The following is a 22,269-nucleotide window of genomic DNA, read 5'->3' as shown; positions in this document are numbered from 1 at the left end:
TTTTGCTAAAAAACATCTCAATGATTGCCAAGACTTTTGGGAAAATACCTTGTGAACCGACGAGACAAAAGTGGAACTTTTTGGAAGGTGCGCGTCCCGTTACATCTGGCGTAAAAGTAACACAGCATTTCAGAAAAAGAACATCATACCAACAGTAAAATATGGTGGTGGTAGTGTGATGGTCTGGGGTTGTTTTGCTGCTTCAGGACCTGGAAGACTTGCTGTGATAGATGGAACCATGAATTCTACTGTCTACCAAAAAATCCTGAAGGAGAATGTCCGGCCATCTGTTCGTCAACTCAAGCTGAAGCGATCTTGGGTGCTGCAGCAGGACAATGACCCAAAACACACCAGCAAATCCACCTCTGAATGGCTGAAGAAAAACAAAATGAAGACTTTGGAGTGGCCTAGTCAAAGTCCTGACCTGAATCCTATTGAGATGTTGTGGCATGACTTTAAAAAGGCGGTTCATGCTAGAAAACCCTCAAATAAAGCTGAATTACAACAATTCTGCAAAGATGAATGGGCCAAAATTCCTCCAGAGCGCTGTAAAAGACTCGTTGCAAGTTATCGCAAACGCTTGATTGCAGTTATTGCTGCTAAGGGTGGCCCAACCAGTTATTAGGTTCAGGGGGCAATTACTTTTTCACACAGGTTTGGATTTCTTTTCTCCCTAAATAATAAAAACCCATTTAAAACACTCATTTAAAAACTGCATTTGTGTTTACTTGTGTTATCTTTGACTAATAGTTAAATGTGTTTGATGATCAGAAACATTTTGTGTGACAAACATGCAAAAGAATAAGAAATCAGGAAGGGGGCAAATAGTTTTTCACACCACTGTATCTGGACAATCGCCAATTGCTATGATAGCCTTGCCCCCTGACATCACTGTCCCATTCCAAAACGTCACTGCATGTACCCTGATGTCATTAGCCAGCCCCATGAAACATCACCACCACCACCCTACTATATTTAGCAGAACCTTAAGGTGGCAACTGTAGCCACCTTTCCTCGATGTGAACAGCATGATGTAAAGAGAAGCTGCAGCATCTTCACTTCCTCATCTGCCAATACACCATGCACTGGCAAAACCTGGGCCATCAGCAGATGAAAATTTCAAACCTGCCAGATTCCAAAATGGATAGCTATCTATAGTACATCAGTTGGGCCACCACATATGTACAAATAATTACATGAAACTTAATTTCATGCTATATTATTGATACATGTATGGCAAGCTTTAGTATTTTGATACTACACTCATAGTTTTGTGGAGCAATTCAGCATTATTTAAAAGGGAACTCCGTCTTCCACACCAAAATTTGATAAAGAGGCCCACATAGTTACATAGTTAAATCAGGTTGAAAAAAGACAAAGTCCATCAAGTTTAACCCCTCCAAATTAAAACCCAGCATCCATACACACACCCCTCCATACTTTCACATACATTATATATACCCATATCTATACTAACTATAGAGCTTAGTATCACAATAGCCTTTGATATTCTGTCTGTCCAATAAATCATCCAAACCATTCTTAAAGGCATTAACTGAATCAGCCATCACAACATCAACCGGCAGTGCATTCCACAACCTCACTGTAAAAAACCACCTACGTTGCTTTAAATGAAAGTTCTTTTCTTCTAGTCTAAAGGGGTGGCCTCTGGTACGGTGATCCTCTTTATGGGTAAAAAGTTCCCCTGTTATTTGTCTATAATGTCCTTGTAAAGTGTAATCATGTCCCCTCACAAGCATCTTTTTTTCCAGAGAAAACAACCCCAGCTATGACAGTCTACCCTCATAATTTAAGTCTTCCATCCCTCTAACCAGTTTAGTTGCACATCTCTGCACTCTCTCCAGCTCATTTATATCCCTCTTAAGAAGGAAACCCAAAAAATGAATATGACTAAAAATGCCATGTTTTATATACTAAACTTATTGCACCAGCCTAAAGTTTCAGCTTGTCAATAGCAGCAATGAGCCAGGACTTCATACTTGTCACAGGGGGTCACCATCTTGGAAAGTGTCTGTGACACTCACATGCTCAGTGGGCTCTGAGTAGCTGTTGAGAAGCTAAGCTTAGGGGTCGTTACAAATTATCAAGCTGAAAATGAGGTTGGCCTGTCATACAAGCTGATGCTACAGGGCTGATTATTAAATTCTGATGCTAGTTGCACGGATTTCTATGCTGCCATGTAGTAATTGTCTGTATTAATTAATAATCAGCCTTATATTGTGACATTTTCTATGTGTACTGTATATTGTGAGTCAGCCCCTAAGCTCAGTAAGTGACAGCAGCACAGAGCATGTGCAGTGAATCCGCAGAAAAGAAGATGGGGAGCTATGGGGGCATCTTTGGAGACACAGATCTTTACTGCTAAAGAGCTGTGTTTGACTGGGGTTGGTACAGAAGCCCAAAACATAGCGTACTACATTTCTAGCCTACTTCTTTAGTTTAACTTTCCTTGTCCTTTAAGGACTGGAGACCAAAACTGCACTACATACTCCAGATGAGGCCTTACCAGGGACCTATAAAGAGGCATAATTATGTTTTCATCCCTTGAGTTAATGCCCTTTTTTATGCAAGACAGAACTTTATTTGCTTTAGTAGCCACAGAATGACACTGCCCAGAATTAGAAAACTTGTTATCTACAAAAAACCCCAAGATCCTTCTCATTTAAGGAAACCCCGAACACCCTGCCATTTACTGTATAACTTGCATTTATATTATTTTTGCCAAAGTGCATAACCTTGCATTTATCAACATTGAACCTCATTTTACACTGCCATCCCAGAATCGAGGTCCCTGCTCGCCTTCTCATAAAATGACGTTAGTCTGCCAAGATCTATATTGCATAAAACCATGCTGGCACACACTCATAGTATTATGATTTGCTATGAAGTCCAGTATCTTATCCTTTATTAACCCTTCGAAAAGCTTTCCTAGCACTGATGTCAGACTAAGTGGCCTATGGTTTTGAGGCTGAGAACGAGATCCATTTTTGAATAGCGGCACCACATCAGCAATGCACCAGTGTCTGGGCACTATGCCAGACCTCAATGAATCCTGAAAAATTAAGTAAAGAGTTTGGCAGTACCCTGGGACGAACACCATTTGACCCCGGTTCTTTGTTCGGTCTTTTTCGGCTCATGCGCAGTTGGAGTAAATGCCCGGTCCTGAACCACTGCGCTTGCGCCAAAAATTTTCATGACTTTGAGTCAATACACAAAGATTACTGGAGAAGAAGATAGCTGCCGTGAACTCTGATACCAGAATCTGCACGGAGGGATGAGTAAAAAATTAGGGGCATTTGCCCAGGGGGGCAGGTAGGCTGGGTTGAATTCTCCTTTAAGGTCTTCCATCTACCATTTATTTTGTTATTAGTACCGATATGCAATAAGACTGTTGGGTCATGCCCAGCCCCACCCAATAATTTGTCTACCCGATCAACCACATGACGAACCCTGGCACCAGATAGACAGCAAACTGTTCGGTTGTAGCGATCCACACAGATTACCCGATCCACTTTCCTAATAATTGAATCCCCTACAACCACAATCTGCTTAGGCCTGACTCTGCTCTCCTCCCCACCATCGACTGCAGTGTTGCAATTTATTTCTCTAGTGCTCTAACTCGAGCCTCCAAAGTGGCAATTTGCTCACAACCACCACAGAGCTAAGCCTTTCGGATCTCTTGTTCCAAATCTGCATACCTATGGCAGAATGTGCACTGGGTCAGACCTTCAATTTTGCTAGCACTCATTATCCCAGTTACAGATCAAAACAGGTATAATAGAAAAAAAATTAGGGTTTAGAAAAAACTTCTGACCTAGTTTGAACCTCCTTTAGTTTGAACCTCTGGTGTTTGCAACTCCACTTACAGATCCCCCACTTAAGGTCCCCATAGAGGCAAAGATCTTTCATTGGCGAATGATCTATTTCAGTGCAATCCGACAACTTATCGTGAAGTTAGTGGCAATTGAACGATCATGCATCTTACGATTTTTCGTCCGACATCTGTCAGAAAATTGATCGGCCAAAAAAAAAAAATGTATCGTCCCAGTGCAATCTATCTAGGTTTGCAGGGCCAAGCAGGCAGCTACCCTCTGTTTTCCTGCCAATATCGCTTGGCTTAGGGAACTGCTCCAAACCATTAAAAATCTGCATATTTTTTTTAATTTATGTATATTGCAAAGTTGTGGTTACTTTTCAAAAAGCTTAAGTTATGTTTTTGTGGCGTTCCCCTTTAATTATATGCCACATTTCCCCTCAGAAGTGAAATTACATCTTATTTATAGGCAGTTTTTCATAAATTTGTTCTATAAATATTTGTATTTAATTCAGTTAAATGTCAAGCACCTGCCAGTGAATTAAATCACTACTTTTTCCCCAAAGTTCAATACTTTTTGTGCAAAAAGCAACTGTTTCATTGGTCCTCGTTTTCTACAATTTCTGAATGACTTCCCTTCCGTCTATATTCAGCTTTCAAACTTGACCCTTGATACCTCATGGAAATACAAACTGCCGACCTTATGAATTAACATTTACACACATCTATATATATATTTATAAAACTTTTACAAATAAAAAATGCATATTGTTTCAGAACACAGCAAGTCCCCTTAATGAGAACATATTGAGCTGCACAGCCAACAAGAAGGTCCAATTACAACCAGCCTGGAAAGGTTAGCAATCCCTGGTCATCATTACACTGACCGGCCACCACACACCAGTGTTTGTCAACAGTAGAATCATGAATCATCTTAGCCCATACATTCAGCAAAAGTCTAGTTATTATTTGTAGTAAAATGCAATGGCTACAATATGTGCGCTGTGCTGTACTCACTCAAACCCGCACGCTAACTATTGCGACTAACAAGTTCCACCGGTGACGTCACATACCTCGCCTTCTCAGCAAGAGCTGCTCCTACATCCGGGCCTTTTACGTGCACCTCAGGCTTTGCCGATGACGTTACGTGAGACGTTATCGGGTGCGCGCACTCAAGCCAGAGGCGCGAGCAGGAGACCTAGCAAAAGAGGAGGAGGTGTCGCGAAGCTCAATCCCTCGTTCCCTGAACTCGTCCGCCCCATCCTCTGCGTTTCTTCATATCTCTCTCTCTCATTCATACATTTCCCCGTCTTGTGTCATTTCTGTCATATCCGTCGCGTTCTGCTCTTTCCTTTCTCCTCGGTTCCTCCGGTTTGGGGGGAGGGGCAGGTAGATCAGAGGAATGAGTCGTCGGTCAGCCCGGGGCTGAGAGACGCTCCCTGTCACCGTCTGAATGCTCTGAAGAAGGGGGGGCAAGAGCCTCTCCTCAGTGGCAGCCTTCGCACCCAGTCCAGCCGGTAAGTGCGTGCAGATTTGTCGCTGCGCAATGACAGGGAAAAGGTGAGAGGAAAATCCTCTCCAGAGCGGAGGCGGGAAGGCCGCAGTGCCGTGTAGGGCCCGAATCACTGCCACACACTGGGCTTCATTCAACTCATGCCCTGCCATTGCCTCCACTGCAGAAATCTTGTAGGGCGGCTAAGCAGAAACATAGGCCCTGGCCATAGGTGAGAAGCGTTCTTTAGCCTTCATCAGGTTGAGTAAAAAAGTTCTCGTGCCTTGACAGAAGTTTGTTCGTTTGACATTGTATGTAACCTTGTTTCTACTTCCCAGCGGACGTGGTTGGGCGCAGAGAGGTGCATGGCTGCACTTTGGGCTGATAGCAGGCCTGACGGGCCCAGGGAAAGTGGCCTCATTCTCGTTTACCTCCCTATAAGCTTAGGGGACATTTAGCAGCCCAGGCCTCCATATATACATGTACAGGGGAGCCGTATACACAGGGCAGCCCAGCAGCGGATTATCTACTTGTCAGGTCACGGTTTTGCATTTTCTGCCTCAGTTATGCAAAATCGCTTCTTTACAGATCTACCGGGTACAATCCGCAGCCCCTCGGTTGGACTGTAAATTCCAGAATCAACTGACAGCTGAAGGATCTTGGAAAATCCTAAACAATAGCTGTTGCACTGGCAGCACATCTTCCTTGTACACGGTCTAGAATGAGCAGAGGGGCACGTTTTGCCATTACCTTGCCCTTTTATAACCACCTCTGTTAGACCTGTCACTAATAATGCGCCCAAGTGCCAATGCAACACCGTATTGTTTGTAGGGTAGGCACTCCAAGAGCAATCCTCCAGGCAGTAGTAGTAAAAAAAAGGTCTTTATTAGAGTATAAGTGTGGATTACAGCCTTACGCGTTTCATGTTCTCACAACACTTAATCATTGGCTCCCAATGCAGCCCTTTTGCTTCTTATCCCATACCTCATGCTTCATGTCTGCCCAGCTTCTGTATCCCTTTTGAAATCAGACCCTGGACATGTGTATAGTAACTATTTTTCATGCAGGCATCAACTTGAACAGATTTGTTTCAGGTGGCACTGTGCCCACCAGTGCCCAACCCTTCCAGGTGACATGACAGACAGTCTCCTTAAAAGGCAGCGTGCTCAATTACTTGTTCTACAGCTGTTAATAACATGGTTACATAGTCAGTTAGGTTGAAAAAAGACACGCGTCCATTAAGTTCAACCTTTTTAAGTCTTGTATGTAGCCTGCCTATCTGCTAGTTTCAGTTCACAGAAATTAGGTTAGAATAGTTTATATTGAAATATGATGCTTATTCTGTAGGTAGATTCACACACATTAAAAGGTGGTGTTATGTTCTAGTCAGTTTATATTACCTTGACCACATTTTTTTTTTTAGTAATACAATTTTATATGAGCAGCATGTTGTGTAACTGTACATAATTCAGGCCTAATTTGTATCACTGCAGTCCTAGGCAGAGTTTCTAGTAATATGATTTAATACAAATGTTTATATAAATGTCTGGTAATCTGAGGTAATCCAGGCAATACTCTACTATACCAACCGCTTGTTGTATAGTCTGGTGCAAGATGCTAGTCCCAGCCAAATCAATACTAAATGCCCCCATACACAGTCCGATAAACACTGCAGACAGAACGAGTCGGCAATTTATTGGCCTGTGTGTACGGGCATCCGACGGGCTTCCCCGAAAGTCTGGCAGGTTAAAAAAAATCCAGTTGGATCGCGGGCGCTTCTGTGCACGTATGCAGTCTCGCGATCCGCCTGCCCGTATCGGATGCATTATGATCCGATCTTTGGGCCCTAGGAATCTCCTCGTGTGGCCTTACCCTTAAGATCCAGACTGCCACAATATGTCTTTTATCTTCAAGTTGAATATTACAGCAAACTTACATTTAAAAATGTCAGCCCTACTATCTTAAAGCATGCAGCAACTTTTTCATTTTTATACAATGGGAATTTTGCCTAAAGGGACACACATTTTTAATTTTAATAAATCACATTTTTAAGAGCAGGAGCTTAACCCTGGTTGAAATTTCCTTTTTTACTTTACATCCTTGTCTGTAGTTTGTAATCTTTAGCTGGCTGTATTTTGAGATGTGATATTTCAGTAACACAACATGGCTTTTTTATGTTATTTGCATCTGTTCTGTCTAATTGTAAATGTAAGAACTGGAATGAGTGTAGATCTGCTGCTTTAAGTAGCCCTGTAGTTGGATCTAAAGTTAGTGTTTTTTGGCTATTTTCAAACATTTGTCTAAAGGGGTTGTTCACCTTCCAAATGCTTTTTTTCAGTTCAGTTGTTTTCAGATTGTTCACCAGAAGACTTTTTTCAGTTGCTTTTTATTTTTTACCGGTTTTTCAAAATTGACGTGTTTCAGTCTGGCAGCTCAGTAATTCAGGTGCAGATTCTGAACTGTTAGAATTTGCTGCATTAGTTGATACATTTCTCAGCAACACCTGTGGAATATTAGTAACTATTGTATCAATTATAAAAGCTTCCTTTATTAAAACTCAGGGAATCTGCTCAGCAGCCAGATATAAGAAATGTATCATTCAGTGTCCACTTCTAAGAAAACTGAACGTTTTGGAAGTTGAACAAGCCCTTAAATACATTTAGCATATACAAATGCCTTGGTTAACAAATAAATATTCAACGAATATCTTAAGGTGGCCATACACAGGTTGATAAAAGCTGCTGACCTGGTTCCTCCAGCCATATGTCAGTTGGAAAGGAACTTTCCTGTACATTGAGGACCACAGTACTGTATCAATGAGGTCCTCCTCTGATGGGCCTTTCAGGCCCTCTGTATAATCAGATGGCTAAATCAGGCCAAGCAAGAACATCTGGAAATCTTAACCATAGATGGCCATTGATTTAGGCTTCTATAAGGATCTGTTGTATCAAATTGGGGTTTCTTGCCAAATTTTACCATAACTGATTTCAAGGCTTACCCCTCTCTCAGCCCATAGTCTTGAAACCATTGGTTACTTAAGGTCAAATAGGACCCCTGCAGCTCTACTGTGGAGTTATGTAACCGAGAGATGCTGTCTGAATTAAACATATCAGATTTAAGTTTATAACTTTTTGAGTGTGACTGCGATGCCAGAAAATTCTTTCGGAATAGGATGACAATGATGCAGGCTAGGAGTCCCTTTTGAGAAACAAAAGTGCTCGATATAGGGGTGTTACTAAAATATTAAAATTTATCCTGCTTAAGTTGTAATGGTGTCCCTGAAAGTCAACTTAAAGAGCCGGTACAAATCTCGTTATAATGTGTGTAATTAAACATTTGTCACCATTTCTATAAAGCATTGTTTTATTTTATAAATACCAGTTTCTATTCTGCTAAGCATATGGGGACAGTTCATGAATAAGTATCATTTTAAGCTGCACTGAACACAACAGGCTGGATGGGGTTCTTGTTTGGATTACAAATAAAAAACAAAAAAAAAAGTAGCTGAACCTGACAGAGTTGAGCACTTAAGATATTGCCATAAAAACGGCACTTTGAGGAATACATTTTTATTTGAATAGAATAAAAATAAACGGTATAACTAGTCAAATCATTTCTGGTGTTTAGGTGGCCATACACGGGCCGATAAAAGCTGCCGCGTCAGACCGCGGCGGCAGCTTATTGGCCCGTGTATGGGGCCCCCCGACGGGCTTCACGGATCGAGATCTGTCCGAAAGTCGGCCAGATCTCGATCGGATGGGACAGAAAATCCCGTCAGATCGCGGGCGCATCTATTCGTTAATGCGGTCCCACGATCCGACCGCCCGTTAGGCATCGTTGGGCCCTAGGGCCCACGATCGGATCAGCCCGATATTGCCCATATCGGAGGGAGATCCGCTCGTTTGGGGACATCGCCAAACGAGCGGATCTCTCCATGTATGGCCACCTTTACTGATCTCTTAAATCAATGTTGCTTAAATCAATTTGCTTTGTATGCATCCTAGTATAAAAGAAAACACTTTATACTGGCTAGTAATGATGGACGAATTTCTCCCGTTAGCCAATTTTCTGCGAAATTCGCAAAAAAATAAAAAATTAGAGAAACGTGTGTTTTGACGCCGGCGACAATTCTGATTTGCATTAAAGTCGATGGGTGCCTATTCACGAATTTATTTGGCCGCAGCGAAACGCAGAAATTTGCCACGCAATTCGCACCCATCGAATAAATTCACCCATCAATACTGGCTAGCTGTTAAAAAAGCACAATACAGTAATTCTAAATGCTGTACAAAGCCACAATTTATTTTCATGAACTACTACAGATAAAAATATATATATTTTATATGTGCCAACATGAAGAAACTAATTGCACATGAAGTCATTGCAAACCTGCACTGATTTCCAGTTGCTGTCAGCATAGTGATGATCCTGGTGAATACTTACCAACCCCCACATTCTCTGGGATTCAAACTAGTTCAATAAGCTGTAATGGCTTTGAAATTCTGCTGTAATAAAGTGTTAAAGGGCAAGTTTTTGTTGTAGAGATTGGGCATTATGGAGGACTCACGGTATGCATGTACATATTGTGTATTTTTACTAGGATTCAGTATCTTGATATCCCGAAATCCTCAGATTAATTAAATCCATAACTGTCAGCCCTAGTTCAACAGGCAACTACAAGGGAAATGGATTAGGCTGGAAGTACTGTAGTACAACAGATTAAGAGTTACAGTCCTCCTTTAGCTGTCACTGCAAAATATGTCAGTTGTCTGACCAAATTTTAGTGCTTGTGTTGATTCCTCAACTTATTGACAGCAGCTGAAGCAGGTTTGGAAGTAAAATAATTTTTTGTAATTCTGTATTAAACCACAAAAGAAGGGCTCCTGTACTCATGGAGGAACCTCGTTTCTGCTCCCCACCACCCCTTTCCCTAACCTGTTAAAACAATGTACCAATGTAGTTTTTTTTTGAGCCTGGTATATTCGTATGGGCAATAAATTTGTGCTATTAAAGACAAATGTTTACAGAGGTGCAGATGAAATAATTTATCATTGGGTGCACCTTGAATAGACCCACATTGGTGGCACTGCAGAGAGGTAGCCCATGTTGCCTCTAATTAATGCCTCACTATGGAGCCCTGTGATGGTTATTGGATGGTTCTTGTTTGTTTAGCCTGTATGTGTTACCCATGTACAGTGAGCAAAAGAAAAGCTTTATTGTGTAGTTAAATAGCTCAACTGCTGGTTGGCACATACACTCCATGTTAAAGTTGCTAGTGCTGGGAGTTTTAAGCCACAGTTTGCCAGATACAAGTCTGCAAAGTCACGTAACTCATCTCACACACTAATATTGACATTAAGGTTATTCAATAATACAACGACCAATTGCTCATTCTATAAATATTATGGTCTGTGTCATACTAAAAGTACTCATTTTTATGTGAATTATAACTTAAACACTACTAGGATAAAAGGCAGGCAGCATCTCCATTCTTAAGAATCTTTACTAAAATACAGTTACCTGGTTTATATGTGTCCCCAGATACTTTGTCCTTAAATGCCACCCTGGTTTTTCTTTTTCACAAAACCTAGTTGTTTGTAGCCCTAAACAGAGCACTTTCTACGTACAAGATCTCGAATTCAAGTTCATAAGGCTTTATGCTCCCTTAAAGTGCCTTTCTGAAAATGTCAGGCTGGTTATTTTCCCTATAATATTTGAAAGAAGAATGGAAGGTTAAAATAGCCGAGCATGCAAATATAATGGGCATCACCCAGTATGGCAAATTTTTAACTTTGTGGTCAGAACAATTGTAAGTCTTAAAAATCATATCATGTGAGCCATATTATATGTGAGCCATAAAAATCACACTGGCCCAAGAATTTTCTTCTAGGGTGCCATGATTAATCCAGTTCCTAAGTAACCCCTGTGCCACCACTGGTAGGCACATGCGCAGTATAGTTAGCTTGGCAGACACACTACTGTTTATTGCCCAGATGTGAGGAATGGGCAATAATGGCGAATGTGAGGCATCATATTGAAATGGATCAAACATGGCGATACAGCAGTTTTTATGGAATATATGCAAGGGCCTTGAGGAAAGATGTGCTTCACTGGGCCAGTGCCCTGGGGCCCCCCGGTGTCTAAACTTTTTTTTTTTCTTTTAAAATATAGAACTTGGATCTAGTGCTTGAAATTAACAATTAATGCACTTTCAAGGGTTAATTAAGAAATGGCCTAATATAAGGCACTTTAAACATGGGAATGAAACCCAGACCTTCCTGAGTAGCTTGTAAGTTGTAAAGGAGCATTTTGTTTTAATTGAAAACGTAACCCAACAGGTCATTTTCAAGATATAAATGATCAGATCTTATCTTGTACACATACTGATCGGTAAATATTGCCCTTTTATGTCTACCTTGAGCCCCCACCTTTTATGCACTCACTCGTGCTCACAGACTTAACACAATAATAATGCAGGTTATAACTGTAGCAAGAAGTAGTGTGCGAGTGAAAGTCAAAACTCCATCCATTCGTTGACTAATATAACCTATCCGGTATTTGTCCCTGATTTTAGTTTACCTCGTTACAGCCTATCGGTGCAGAAATCTCTGTGATGCATGCCTCAGTTTATAAGATCTGTATCAGACGATTTTAGTAATGCTCGCAGTACAGAAGGCAATCTACCCATAATGCGCCGAGTTCCTCTCAAGACCAAGACTGCAGCGCATTACAAGGAAATTCCCTTCAGCGCATGTGCATATATTTGTTGTGAACGCGATTTCTCCCCTGCTGCCAATCTCTTTTCAGTATTCACATTTATGCCCACCCTCAATGTAAGCTGGCCAATCAGAAAGGTTGATGGGCGTTATCAGGCTTGTGCTGTATTTTGGATGTACTCATATGGATTCCTTCTGTTCTCTGATGCTTTGGTATGTTATGTTACAAAAAGTAATGAATCCTGACCGAGGCTTACCTGGTGAAGAAGCAGCCTCCACCGCTGCTTCCTAATCATAAATAATATAGCCAGGACACTATAAGGATTGCAGCACAGCTTCCAAAGGGAGGTTAGAGACAAAGCACACACACAGAAACTGTACAGCGGCTTTTAATAATATAAGCGAAAAGCTCTTTCACGGTAGTTTGAGAAACCTTGTAGTGATTCTTTATTAAGATTGACAGCAGCGCACGCTTCTGATGCTCGTCCACTGCATCTACTGTTACGCTCTTTCAATATTGAGGCATGTGCAAAAAATCAGCAAGGAAGTAGTTGGTGACGCGCACCAGCCCAAAATGGAGGACACAAACATCAAATTAAGCAATACCAGGCACACAGGGATTGTAAAGAACAGAGACGGTATTTCTAAAAAATAAGTTAGCAATTGAGGAGGGGGAAGTGCACTTTACAATGATTTAGTGAGTAAAAGCGGAATTTCCTTGTCCTTTAAAGGGCCAGTAACATCAAATTTTTAAAATAAAAAAAATTGTTAGTATACAACGAAAAAAAACACCAAGACAAATTAAACTTTAAAATAGCACAGCCTTTACTAAGAAATAATTTACAGAAACTCCATTTCCGCTCCTCTTCAGAAAAGGCGATTACTGAAAAATAAAAGCCAGCGCCAAAAGGCACGGGAGACAAACACAGAGAGAAAGATATAGGGTAATATTGTTTTACAAAGTTGCCACCTCTTGTGCACAGCAAAATCCAATATCTTTTACCATCTAGGTGTTTCTCTCATGTAATATTCTCCACCACCAGAATAAAATTTAAACACTTTGACTTCTTCAGAGTCGCACGACGAAACGCGTTAGGCAGGTGACGTCATTGAAGTGCGCCCCGTCCTGTACACGAGGAGAAAGAAACGCCAGTGAAAACAAGCCGGCGAAAAAACGCCAGCGTTTGTACTTTTACCATCTTAAAGATTCCTGGTGGACTCAGTGGGTGGACGTTTTTTTGCACAAGGGAAGCCTTCAAGACGGTGATGCATAGATATGCTTTTTTAACATTGTTTGCCATGTGAGTGCATTTTAATTGTTTTATTCTAAATTAAAAAAGATTTTACACTATCGCTGCTGCATGTTAATTCACAGTATATACCCGGATATTCCTCAAGATCTATTGCATGTGAGCTGTTAAGCATCCGCTTTATCGATTCGAAGGTTCTTTTCGTCGAACTACTATATGCAAGTTGAAAAATATGTGTTTGTGAGTACCCACCTATACACAAAAAATTTTTTTAAGGAAAGTGTTTAAATTTTATTCTGGTGGTGGAGAATATTACATGAGAGAAACACCTAGATGGTAAAAGATATTGGATTTTGCTGTGCACAAGAGGTGGCAACTTTGTAAAACAATATTACCCTATATCTTTCTCTCTGTGTTTGTCTCCCGTGCCTTTTGGCGCTGGCTTTTATTTTTCAGTAATAATTTTTTCGGACTTGGAGGGATACAAGTAAAAAAGCCGGCTGGGAATAGTGGACTCAATTGGACATTGGTCATTCTTTCCTTTTTAGGATTTTTCTGTGTAGATCTTCAGAAAAGGCGTCAGGGCGACCATCCATTCTGCGGCGCTTGATTTCTCCTCCCTGGCTATTCTACTGACAGCTGTCCTCTGCCCCCATCTCCTTCTCTTCTTCATCCTCCTCCCAGGTGTCCAACAGCAGCAGTAGGAAGGCGATGTCGTCAGGCTCCCCACCTGGGAGGAGGATGAAGAAGAGAAGGAGATGGGGGCAGAGGACAGCTGTCGGTAGAATAGCCAGGGAGGAGAAATCAAGCGCCGCAGAATGGATGTTTGCCCTGGCGCCTTTTCTGAAGAGGAGTTTCTGCAAGTTATTTCTTAATAAAGGCTTTGCTATTTTAACGTTTAATTTGTCTTGGTGTTTTTTTTTCGTTGTATACTAACAAATTTTTTTTTTTTAATTTTTTTGATGTTACTGGTCCTTTAACTATATGTAAAGACACTTGTGGTATCTTTGTCATGTTGGCTGCAAAATCTAAAATATATTAAAGGGGACCTGTCACCCAACAAAATAATTCCAAATCCTATTTTATGTTAGTCAAGCAAAATAAACTTTACTTACACTTTATAAATTGTTTAAATCTTGTTTCTTTTAGTCTTGGAATTCAAAATCACATGTAACAGGCAGGCACCATTTTGTGGACATTATTATTATTATTATTATTAAGGCAAACTTATGCCAAAAACTTCTTTATGCACCAGAATGGTGTATAAATCTCTTCATCATACTAAACATTAACTCAAAGGTGCTCAACCCCTTTAACATATGGCTATCTTGTTCCCTTTGTTTACGTGTGTATTTAACCCAACCCTGCTGTGCGCAGTGAACCTTTGTTTAATGTCAATTATCTGACCATCCCATCAACTGACAGATGTCATAATTTCACAGTGAAATATGTAAACCTGTCCGATTGACTGTTGGGATGATGTTGGAACAAATTTTACCATAGTTTGCACCCCACCAATGTAACAATAAGTAAACAATTCTATTGGATCATCCTAAAATCTATCGTATCACACATCAAAATCTGCCCATGTATGTACCCCTTTATACAAGGTGAGGGCGAACTTTTTGTGCATAAAATGGCAGTTTTTCAGAACTAGGTGGTCCAAAGGCGTATACTGTTGCAAGTGATATTCCATAAAGGGGCTTGACTTATATGAAAGTGATTTACATAAGGACCATTTTATGCAATATATTTTTATAAATATGTGCAATGTTCAGAGGTATAGTGTCCCTTTAAGGGAAACTTGTCACTGTTGCTGATGAGCATTTTATTGTTTTTGGGACAGTTTTCTCTCTTAAAAATTGGCAGATTCTGTTAATTTCTCCCCTGGCAGAGATTATGCCCATTGCGTTTTGAGTCTGATTCTATTGTTGAAGTAGTGTTGAATGGATCTATATTTTTCTGAGGCCCCCTCTTTTTCCCTGCTGTACTCTAAATGTGTATCACAGCTGAAGCTTAATTACCCATTAGAGGCTTTATTTTATCTATGTATATGATGAGATTCAGCTATAAGGAAACATTGTGCTACTTAAAATATTAAATCCATTTTCCCGTTTCTTTACGGTGACCCGCTTCAGAGTTATTTTTACTGGGAAATCTTCTTGGGATCTGGGTACAATTAGATTGTTCTGTGTTTATTTAGAGTTCAAGAAAGGCTAAGTTTGTGTTTGGAGTTTGTTTACTTTTACAGGATACATGTATTAGTAGCTTTTCCTACAAAAAAATAATTTTCTTCTAGTGTTTTCTGGTCTTCGCATGGACTTTAGATCGCTTACAAAGTACAGCAATATATCTTGTAAAATGGTTTTACAGTAAACATGGAATCCACATTTAAAATATATTTTGTCCCATTGCCTAATACATATAGAATGCGTCCTACCTGGCTCGGTTATTTCAGCATCTTTTTTAGAGCATATACACTAGGATTTTTACTGCATCATGCTACTACTTGACTTTGGACCGCTAACCTTACCATAGTTTTGAAGGGCTGCCTTTTATAAGCCATTTTTTACCTGTTTCTGTAAAGCAGATAAAGTAATATTCACTGAATCTGCAAGGAGAGTCTGCAGGTTCCTATTCAAAAGGGAAGGAAGGCTCTCTATACTAACATTGGTCGGGGCTCCTTTTAGCCCATACCATCATAGTCATGATTCTTGGAATATCTAGGGTGGGCACACCAAATTCTACCCTAATTAACTCTGATAACTCACTTTATTTATTAGATACGGCCGTGATGCTCTGGGTGTGTTCTCTGCTTCCAAGAATACAATCCATACAGATACAGATGTCACATACCAATATGCTGCTTTTTGTCAGTTTTAGGCAAAAATGGGAAATGCTGATGTTTTGGAGGAGTATGGTATGATATAAAAATGTTCACATCAACAGCATATTCTACAGTTATTTTTCTCTTAAGTTTGTCATAATACGTATGTACTTTATTGCTGTATAAAACTGCAAATATGTGTTTCCCTATTTTCCAGGTATAAAGAATTTATAAATATGGGAGCATTTTTAGACAAGCCAAAGATGGAGAAGCATAATGCTCATGGTCAGGGTAATGAACTGAGATATGGGCTTAGTAGTATGCAAGGTTGGCGCGTTGAGATGGAAGATGCTCATACTGCTGTTATTGGGCTGCCTAATGGACTTGATGCATGGTCATTTTTTGCTGTTTATGATGGTCATGCTGGATCCCAGGTTGCCAAGTACTGCTGTGAGCATTTGCTGGATCACATCACAAGCAACCAGGATTTCAAGGGGACAGATGGACATCTGTCTGTGTGGAGTGTAAAAAATGGAATCAGAACGGGATTTCTCCAGATTGATGAGCACATGAGGGTAATCTCCGAGAAGAAACATGGTGCTGACAGAAGTGGATCAACCGCTGTTGGGGTTATGCTTTCCCCAACTCACATTTACTTCATCAACTGTGGAGACTCAAGAGGTTTACTTTGCAGGAACAAGAAAGTGCATTTCTTTACACAGGATCATAAACCAAGCAATCCTCTTGAAAAGGAGCGTATACAAAATGCTGGGGGCTCTGTGATGATTCAGCGTGTAAATGGGTCACTTGCGGTTTCAAGGGCTCTGGGTGACTTTGATTACAAATGTGTCCATGGAAAAGGCCCTACAGAGCAGCTTGTTTCACCTGAGCCTGAAGTTTATGAAATTGAGCGTTCAGAAGAAGATGACCAGTTTATCATTTTGGCATGTGATGGCATTTGGGATGTCATGGGGAACGAAGAGCTATGTGATTTTGTGTGGTCAAGACTTGAAGTTACTGATGACCTTGAAAGGGTGTGCAATGAAATAGTGGACACCTGCCTGTACAAGGTACTTTATTTTTATATATTTGACTACATCCATCCTGACAGGATTAAGTTCTTAGTGATCCATGATGGCAAAGCTGTTTGGAAGGTCAATAGGATTGTTGTTGTTTTTTTCTTCTAAGGCCAAGGGTGTTAATTTTATTGTTTTGTCCTTGACCTGCCAGAAAAAAACACTGTTTCATAGCTTTAATCATTGTTCTTTTAATATATTGTAGACTCTGAGTACAAGTTTTTTGGGCATCTTTTAAAAAAAACCACAAAGCAGAACTTAGCAGAAGTTCCAGGTAGTTGTAGGTAAACCGCATTTAATGTTGCCTTGTTCCACAGGCACTCATGTCCTTTAGGGTAAGGGCACACCTGTAGATTCGGGGAGATTTACTCGCCCGGCGACTAATCGCCTCTTCTTTGAGGGCGACTAATCTCCCCGAACTCGCCTGCTTCAATGAAAGAATACCTGCGCCAATGCACCCGCGGTGCTTTGATTTCCGAAGTCGCCCGAAGTTTCCTCACAAGTAAACTTCGGCAACTTCGGAAACCGAAGCGCCGTGCATTGGCGCAGGCAATTTTTCATTGAAGCAGATGGAAGAAACAGGGAAGCAGTTCAGGGAGATTAGTCGCCGTGTGACTAAATCTCCCCGAATCTCCAGGTGTGCCCTTACCCTTAAGGTGCGGTAGTTTGCTTTTCTGGAATTTCTGGGTGCATATATTTTTTTGTAGCCTAATTTAAATGACACTATTATTATCACCAATATCGGTGTAAGTAGATCATGGAAGAAGTTGTAGTACTTGCTGTTCCACAGCATCTACTGTTGTCCTGTTCCTTAGATAGAGGACAGATAGTGAAAAAAAAAACTATCCAATTTTATATGTTTATTTTACAGGGGACAGCAAAAGAAACTACTGCAAGTTAGTTGATAACCAGTGCTCCAAAGTGTTTTCCTTGCTATTCCATATTGAAGTGGTGTTTATTATTAACATATATTCATAAATCTCCAATAAATTCTGCAGCACGGTACATTAAATAAGTATATCTATTCAACTAATCGCATAGCATACAAAAACAACCAATAAACCATACAAGAGGTAAAGTGGACTCTAATGAGCTGTTCAACAGATATTCTCCCTGTATCAGTCCTGCTTTACTAACCAAGCAAGTGGCACAAATATGAGAAATAATTGATTGTTTCCCAGGTATCGCCTGTGCCTCTTCAGAATTAACGCATTCATATTACAAAACATGAAACAAGTTTGTGCCAACTAAGGTTCAGGGGCTGCATTGGCTGTAGGTAAAAGTTGGCAGTGGCCATCCCTCCTAAAACACTATTCCTACAAATTCAATAACATTGTGCTGAACATCTCCCATGAATGGCAATCATATGTGGCCAAATTCCAGTTGATCAGTTCATAGGAGCCTGAACATTAGTTTTTGTAAAATAAAAGGATATTATGTGTCACAAAGATGTTCTATGACAACATAAGGCAAGAGGCTGATTGATTGTTGTGTGCTTTAAAGGAACAGTTCAGTATAAAAATAAAAACTGGGTGAATAGGCTGTGCAAAATAATTAAAAAAGAAATCTAATATAGTTAGTTAGCCAGAAATGAAATGTATGCTGGAGTGACTGGATGTCTAGCATAACGGAACACTAATTCCTGCTTTCAGCTAGTCAGCCACTTAAAGGGATAGTTCACCTTTGAGTTAACTTTCAGTATGATGTAGAGAGTCATATTCTGAGTCAATTTGCAATAGTTTTAATTTTTTATTATTTGTGGTTTTTGAGTTATTTGGCTTTTTATTCAGCAGCTCTCCAGTTTCAATTTCAGTAATCTGGTTGCTAGGGTCAAAGTTACCCTAGCACTCATGCACTGATTGAATGGGAGACTGGAGAATGAATAAGAGAGAACCTGAATAGAAAGGTGAGTAATAAAAAGTAGCAATAACAATAAATCTGTTGCCTTACACAGAATTTGTTTTTTCGGTGGGGTTCAATGACCCGTGATTGTAAGCTGGAAAGAGTCAGAAGAAAGCGGCAAATCTTTAAAAAACTATATAAAAAAAAAATAATGAAGACCAATTGGAAAGTTTATTACAACTGGCCATACTATAAGATAATAAAAGTTAGCTTAAAGGTGGACCAATCCCTTTAGGGCTAGTCCACACGGGGAGATAGCGACGCGTTTGCGGCGACAAAGCGCCGCGACAGTCGCCGCGACCGGCACAGGCGACAGTTTTGTATGGGCGCCTATGTAAAAACGCCTGTGCTAACCACACGAGGCGATGCGCTTTTCAACAGTCGCCTGAAAAAGCCTGGCGAGGCATTTTCAGGCGACTGTTGAAAAGCGCATCGCCTCGTGTGGTTAGCACAGGCGTTTTTACATAGGCGCCCATACAAAACTGTCGCCTGCGCCGGTCGCGGCGACTGTCGCGGCGCTTTGTCGCCGCAAACGCGTCGCTATCTCCCCGTGTGGACTAGCCCTTAAAGGGGGGCCAAATTGATCTTCAACATGCAACTCAGATTCAAAAACAAACGGATGTGCCCCCCCTCTCAAGTCACTGATTGGTTACTGCCTGGTAACCAATTAGCGGAAACCATGAGAGCTGAAAAGCAGGAAGTAGTGTTCTGGCTATTATGTTACATATCCAGTCACTCCAGTTCATATATATTACATTTTTGCTTAACTAACTATATTAAAAACATTGTTTATTTTGCACAGCCTATCTATTTACCCAGTTTTTATTTTTATACTGAACAATTCCTTAAATACAGGTCATGTGTTATTTTATTTTGTACAGTACACTGGTTTCAGTGAGCCATGTAACAAATTGGCACTGAGAAGTATGGTATATTTTACATATTACATATCCCTTGAAAATTATATATAGAATATTGTATAAGACTACTAGTAACTAAGGCATTTTGCTACCCTATAAAGACAGAGCGCTATTACATGACATTGAACTTTGAGGTGACATCACTAAGTACAGTTTATAAGGATATCATTTATATAATATACATGATTATTTATAGAAAAATAAAGCATATGAAAAATACTTTTATATTCAGCTTTTAATATTTAATTCAGTAAACCCCATTAGGTGGGAATATAGATTATTATATGGATCTTTATTAATCTTATTGTATCCTTTCTATTTCTCCAGGGAAGCAGAGACAACATGAGTGTCGTACTGATCTGTTTTCCAAGTGCTCCAAAAGTATTGCCTGAGGCAGTAAAAAGGGAGGCGGAACTGGACAAGTACCTGGAAGGCAGAGTAGAAGGTGGATCATTTAACCAAAATAAGTAACCTAAAATGAATTGATTGCTCTTCAGTATGCCTTTAAGTGCCATTTAAGTGTGCAGTCCACAGGTGATGTGAGCATCTTTTCTACAAACACTACTGTCAAGTGTGCACCATTTTCATAAAAGAATCTCCTTCACCAAGCGTAAAATTTCCGTTGAGTTTGTGTTACACTCGTAGGTATTAATACAAAGTATGAACAATGCAGTGAAGATAGTTTAAATTGCAATACTAATCAGCCTTATTTTAAATTTGGTTTGAAGAAGGTCATAAATGTAAAATCTAGCACTTGTTAATGCTTCACAGTGCACCATTTTTTATTTTTTTGGCAGTGTACATTTTATTTCTTTACTACTATCAAATTAGATTAAAATTGATAAATATTACATTTCATAAATTAGTATGTGCTTTTGGATGTCCACACACTTCTTTTAAGTATGTAAAAAAGAAAAATCGGTAGTCTTTGCCATTTCCATTTTATCACAGTGGTTGTTGGACAAATAATTGTATAAAACTTTATATTATTCTGTTTAAGATACTTTTGCACAGCCGCATGTGTGCATAACTGTGTGTGTGTTTATGTGCACATGCAACTATACACTTGGTATTCGTAAAGGCCACAGGTTGTGAAAGTGTAGTGCACCTGCCACTTAGATGTAATGGACAATTGTGTTTTAAACTAGTGCTGTCCAACTATGTCAATGGCCGAGCATGTTGCATAGGTTTGTGGGCTAGATTGCATACAGTTATACATACGACAAGCTTGCAGAGGGGGCAATAAAATTAACCTAAGTTGGCAACATATGGACCTTTAAAGGGGTGGTTTGCCGTTAACTTTTAGTATGTTATAGAATGGCTGATTCTTAGTAACTTTCATTATTTATTTTTTATAGTTTTTAAATTATTTGCCTTCTTCTGACTCTTTCCAGTGGGGGTCTCTGACCCCTTCTAAAAACATGCTCTGTAAGGCATACTTTTATTGTTATTGCTACTTTCTATTCAGGCCTCTATTTGTATTCCAGTCTCATATTCCAATTAATGCATGGTTGCTAGGGTAATTTGGATCCTAGCAACCAGATGGATGAAACTGCAAACTGGAGAGCTGCTGAATAAAAAGCTAAATGACTCAAAAACTGCAAATAATGAAAAATTAAAAAAAATTGCAAATTGAAACAGAGTCTCACCCTCTACATCATACTAACAGTTAATTTAAAGGTTAACAACCCCTTTAAAGGGGTGGTCACCTTTAAGTTCACTTTTAGTATGTTATAGAATGGCCAGTTCTAAGAAACTTTTCAATTGGTTTTCATTAGTGTTTTTTTTTATAGTTTTTGAATTAATTGCCTTCTTACTCTTTCCAGATTTCAAATGGGGGGTCACTGACCCCATCTAAAAACAAATGCTCTGCAAGGCTACACATTTATTATTGTTGCTACTTTTTATTACTCACCTTTCTATCAAGGCCTCTTCTATTCATATTCCAGTCTCTTATTCAAATCAATGCACGGTTGCTAGGATGATTTGAATCAACCAGATTGCTGAAATTGCAAACATTTGAAAATTGTCTTGGAACTCACTCTCTACATACCAAAAGTTAATGCAAAGGTGAACAACGCCTTTAATGCCTCCAGTTATGTTCTATATACATATTTTAAGGTAGCAAGAGTCATTATTTTTTTACTGCACTTATTTTCGAGTACCGTATATACTCGCGTATAAGCCGAGTTTTTCAGCACCCAAAATGTGCTGAAAAACTCGACCTCGGCTTATACGCGGGTCATACCGT

The 22,269-nt window shown here is 39.9% G+C and overlaps 2 protein-coding genes across 3 annotated transcripts in view; one reads left to right on the top strand and one right to left on the bottom strand.

Annotated features, from left to right (window-relative positions):
* dhrs7.L (dehydrogenase/reductase (SDR family) member 7 L homeolog) overlaps window positions 1–5,036 on the bottom strand; it is a 32,971-nt gene extending 27,935 nt beyond the window's left edge. Inside the window, exon 1 of one of the 2 annotated variants that reach the window (XM_018228898.2) lies at window positions 4,909–5,036. The gene's annotated coding sequence lies outside the window, so the exon portion shown is untranslated. Of the gene's footprint in view, window positions 1–4,852 lie in introns of both variants that reach the window. The other variant, XM_018228897.2, reaches the window with a different exon arrangement.
* Window positions 5,037–5,159: 123 nt separating this feature from the next.
* The window catches only part of ppm1a.L (protein phosphatase, Mg2+/Mn2+ dependent 1A L homeolog), a 32,166-nt gene continuing 15,056 nt past the window's right edge, over window positions 5,160–22,269 (top strand). The window contains exons 1-3 of the mRNA XM_018230666.2: window positions 5,160–5,352; window positions 16,338–17,190; window positions 20,346–20,463. Of these exons, the coding sequence (XP_018086155.2) occupies window positions 16,357–17,190; window positions 20,346–20,463 (952 nt within the window). The 5' untranslated portion in view covers window positions 5,160–5,352; window positions 16,338–16,356. The remainder of the gene's footprint in view (window positions 5,353–16,337; window positions 17,191–20,345; window positions 20,464–22,269) is intronic.

This window comes from Xenopus laevis, chromosome 8L, assembly GCF_017654675.1.
Source record: "Xenopus laevis strain J_2021 chromosome 8L, Xenopus_laevis_v10.1, whole genome shotgun sequence".
NCBI classification, from domain to species: Eukaryota; Metazoa; Chordata; class Amphibia; order Anura; family Pipidae; genus Xenopus; species Xenopus laevis.
This window is presented reverse-complemented; position numbering and strand designations above follow the sequence as displayed.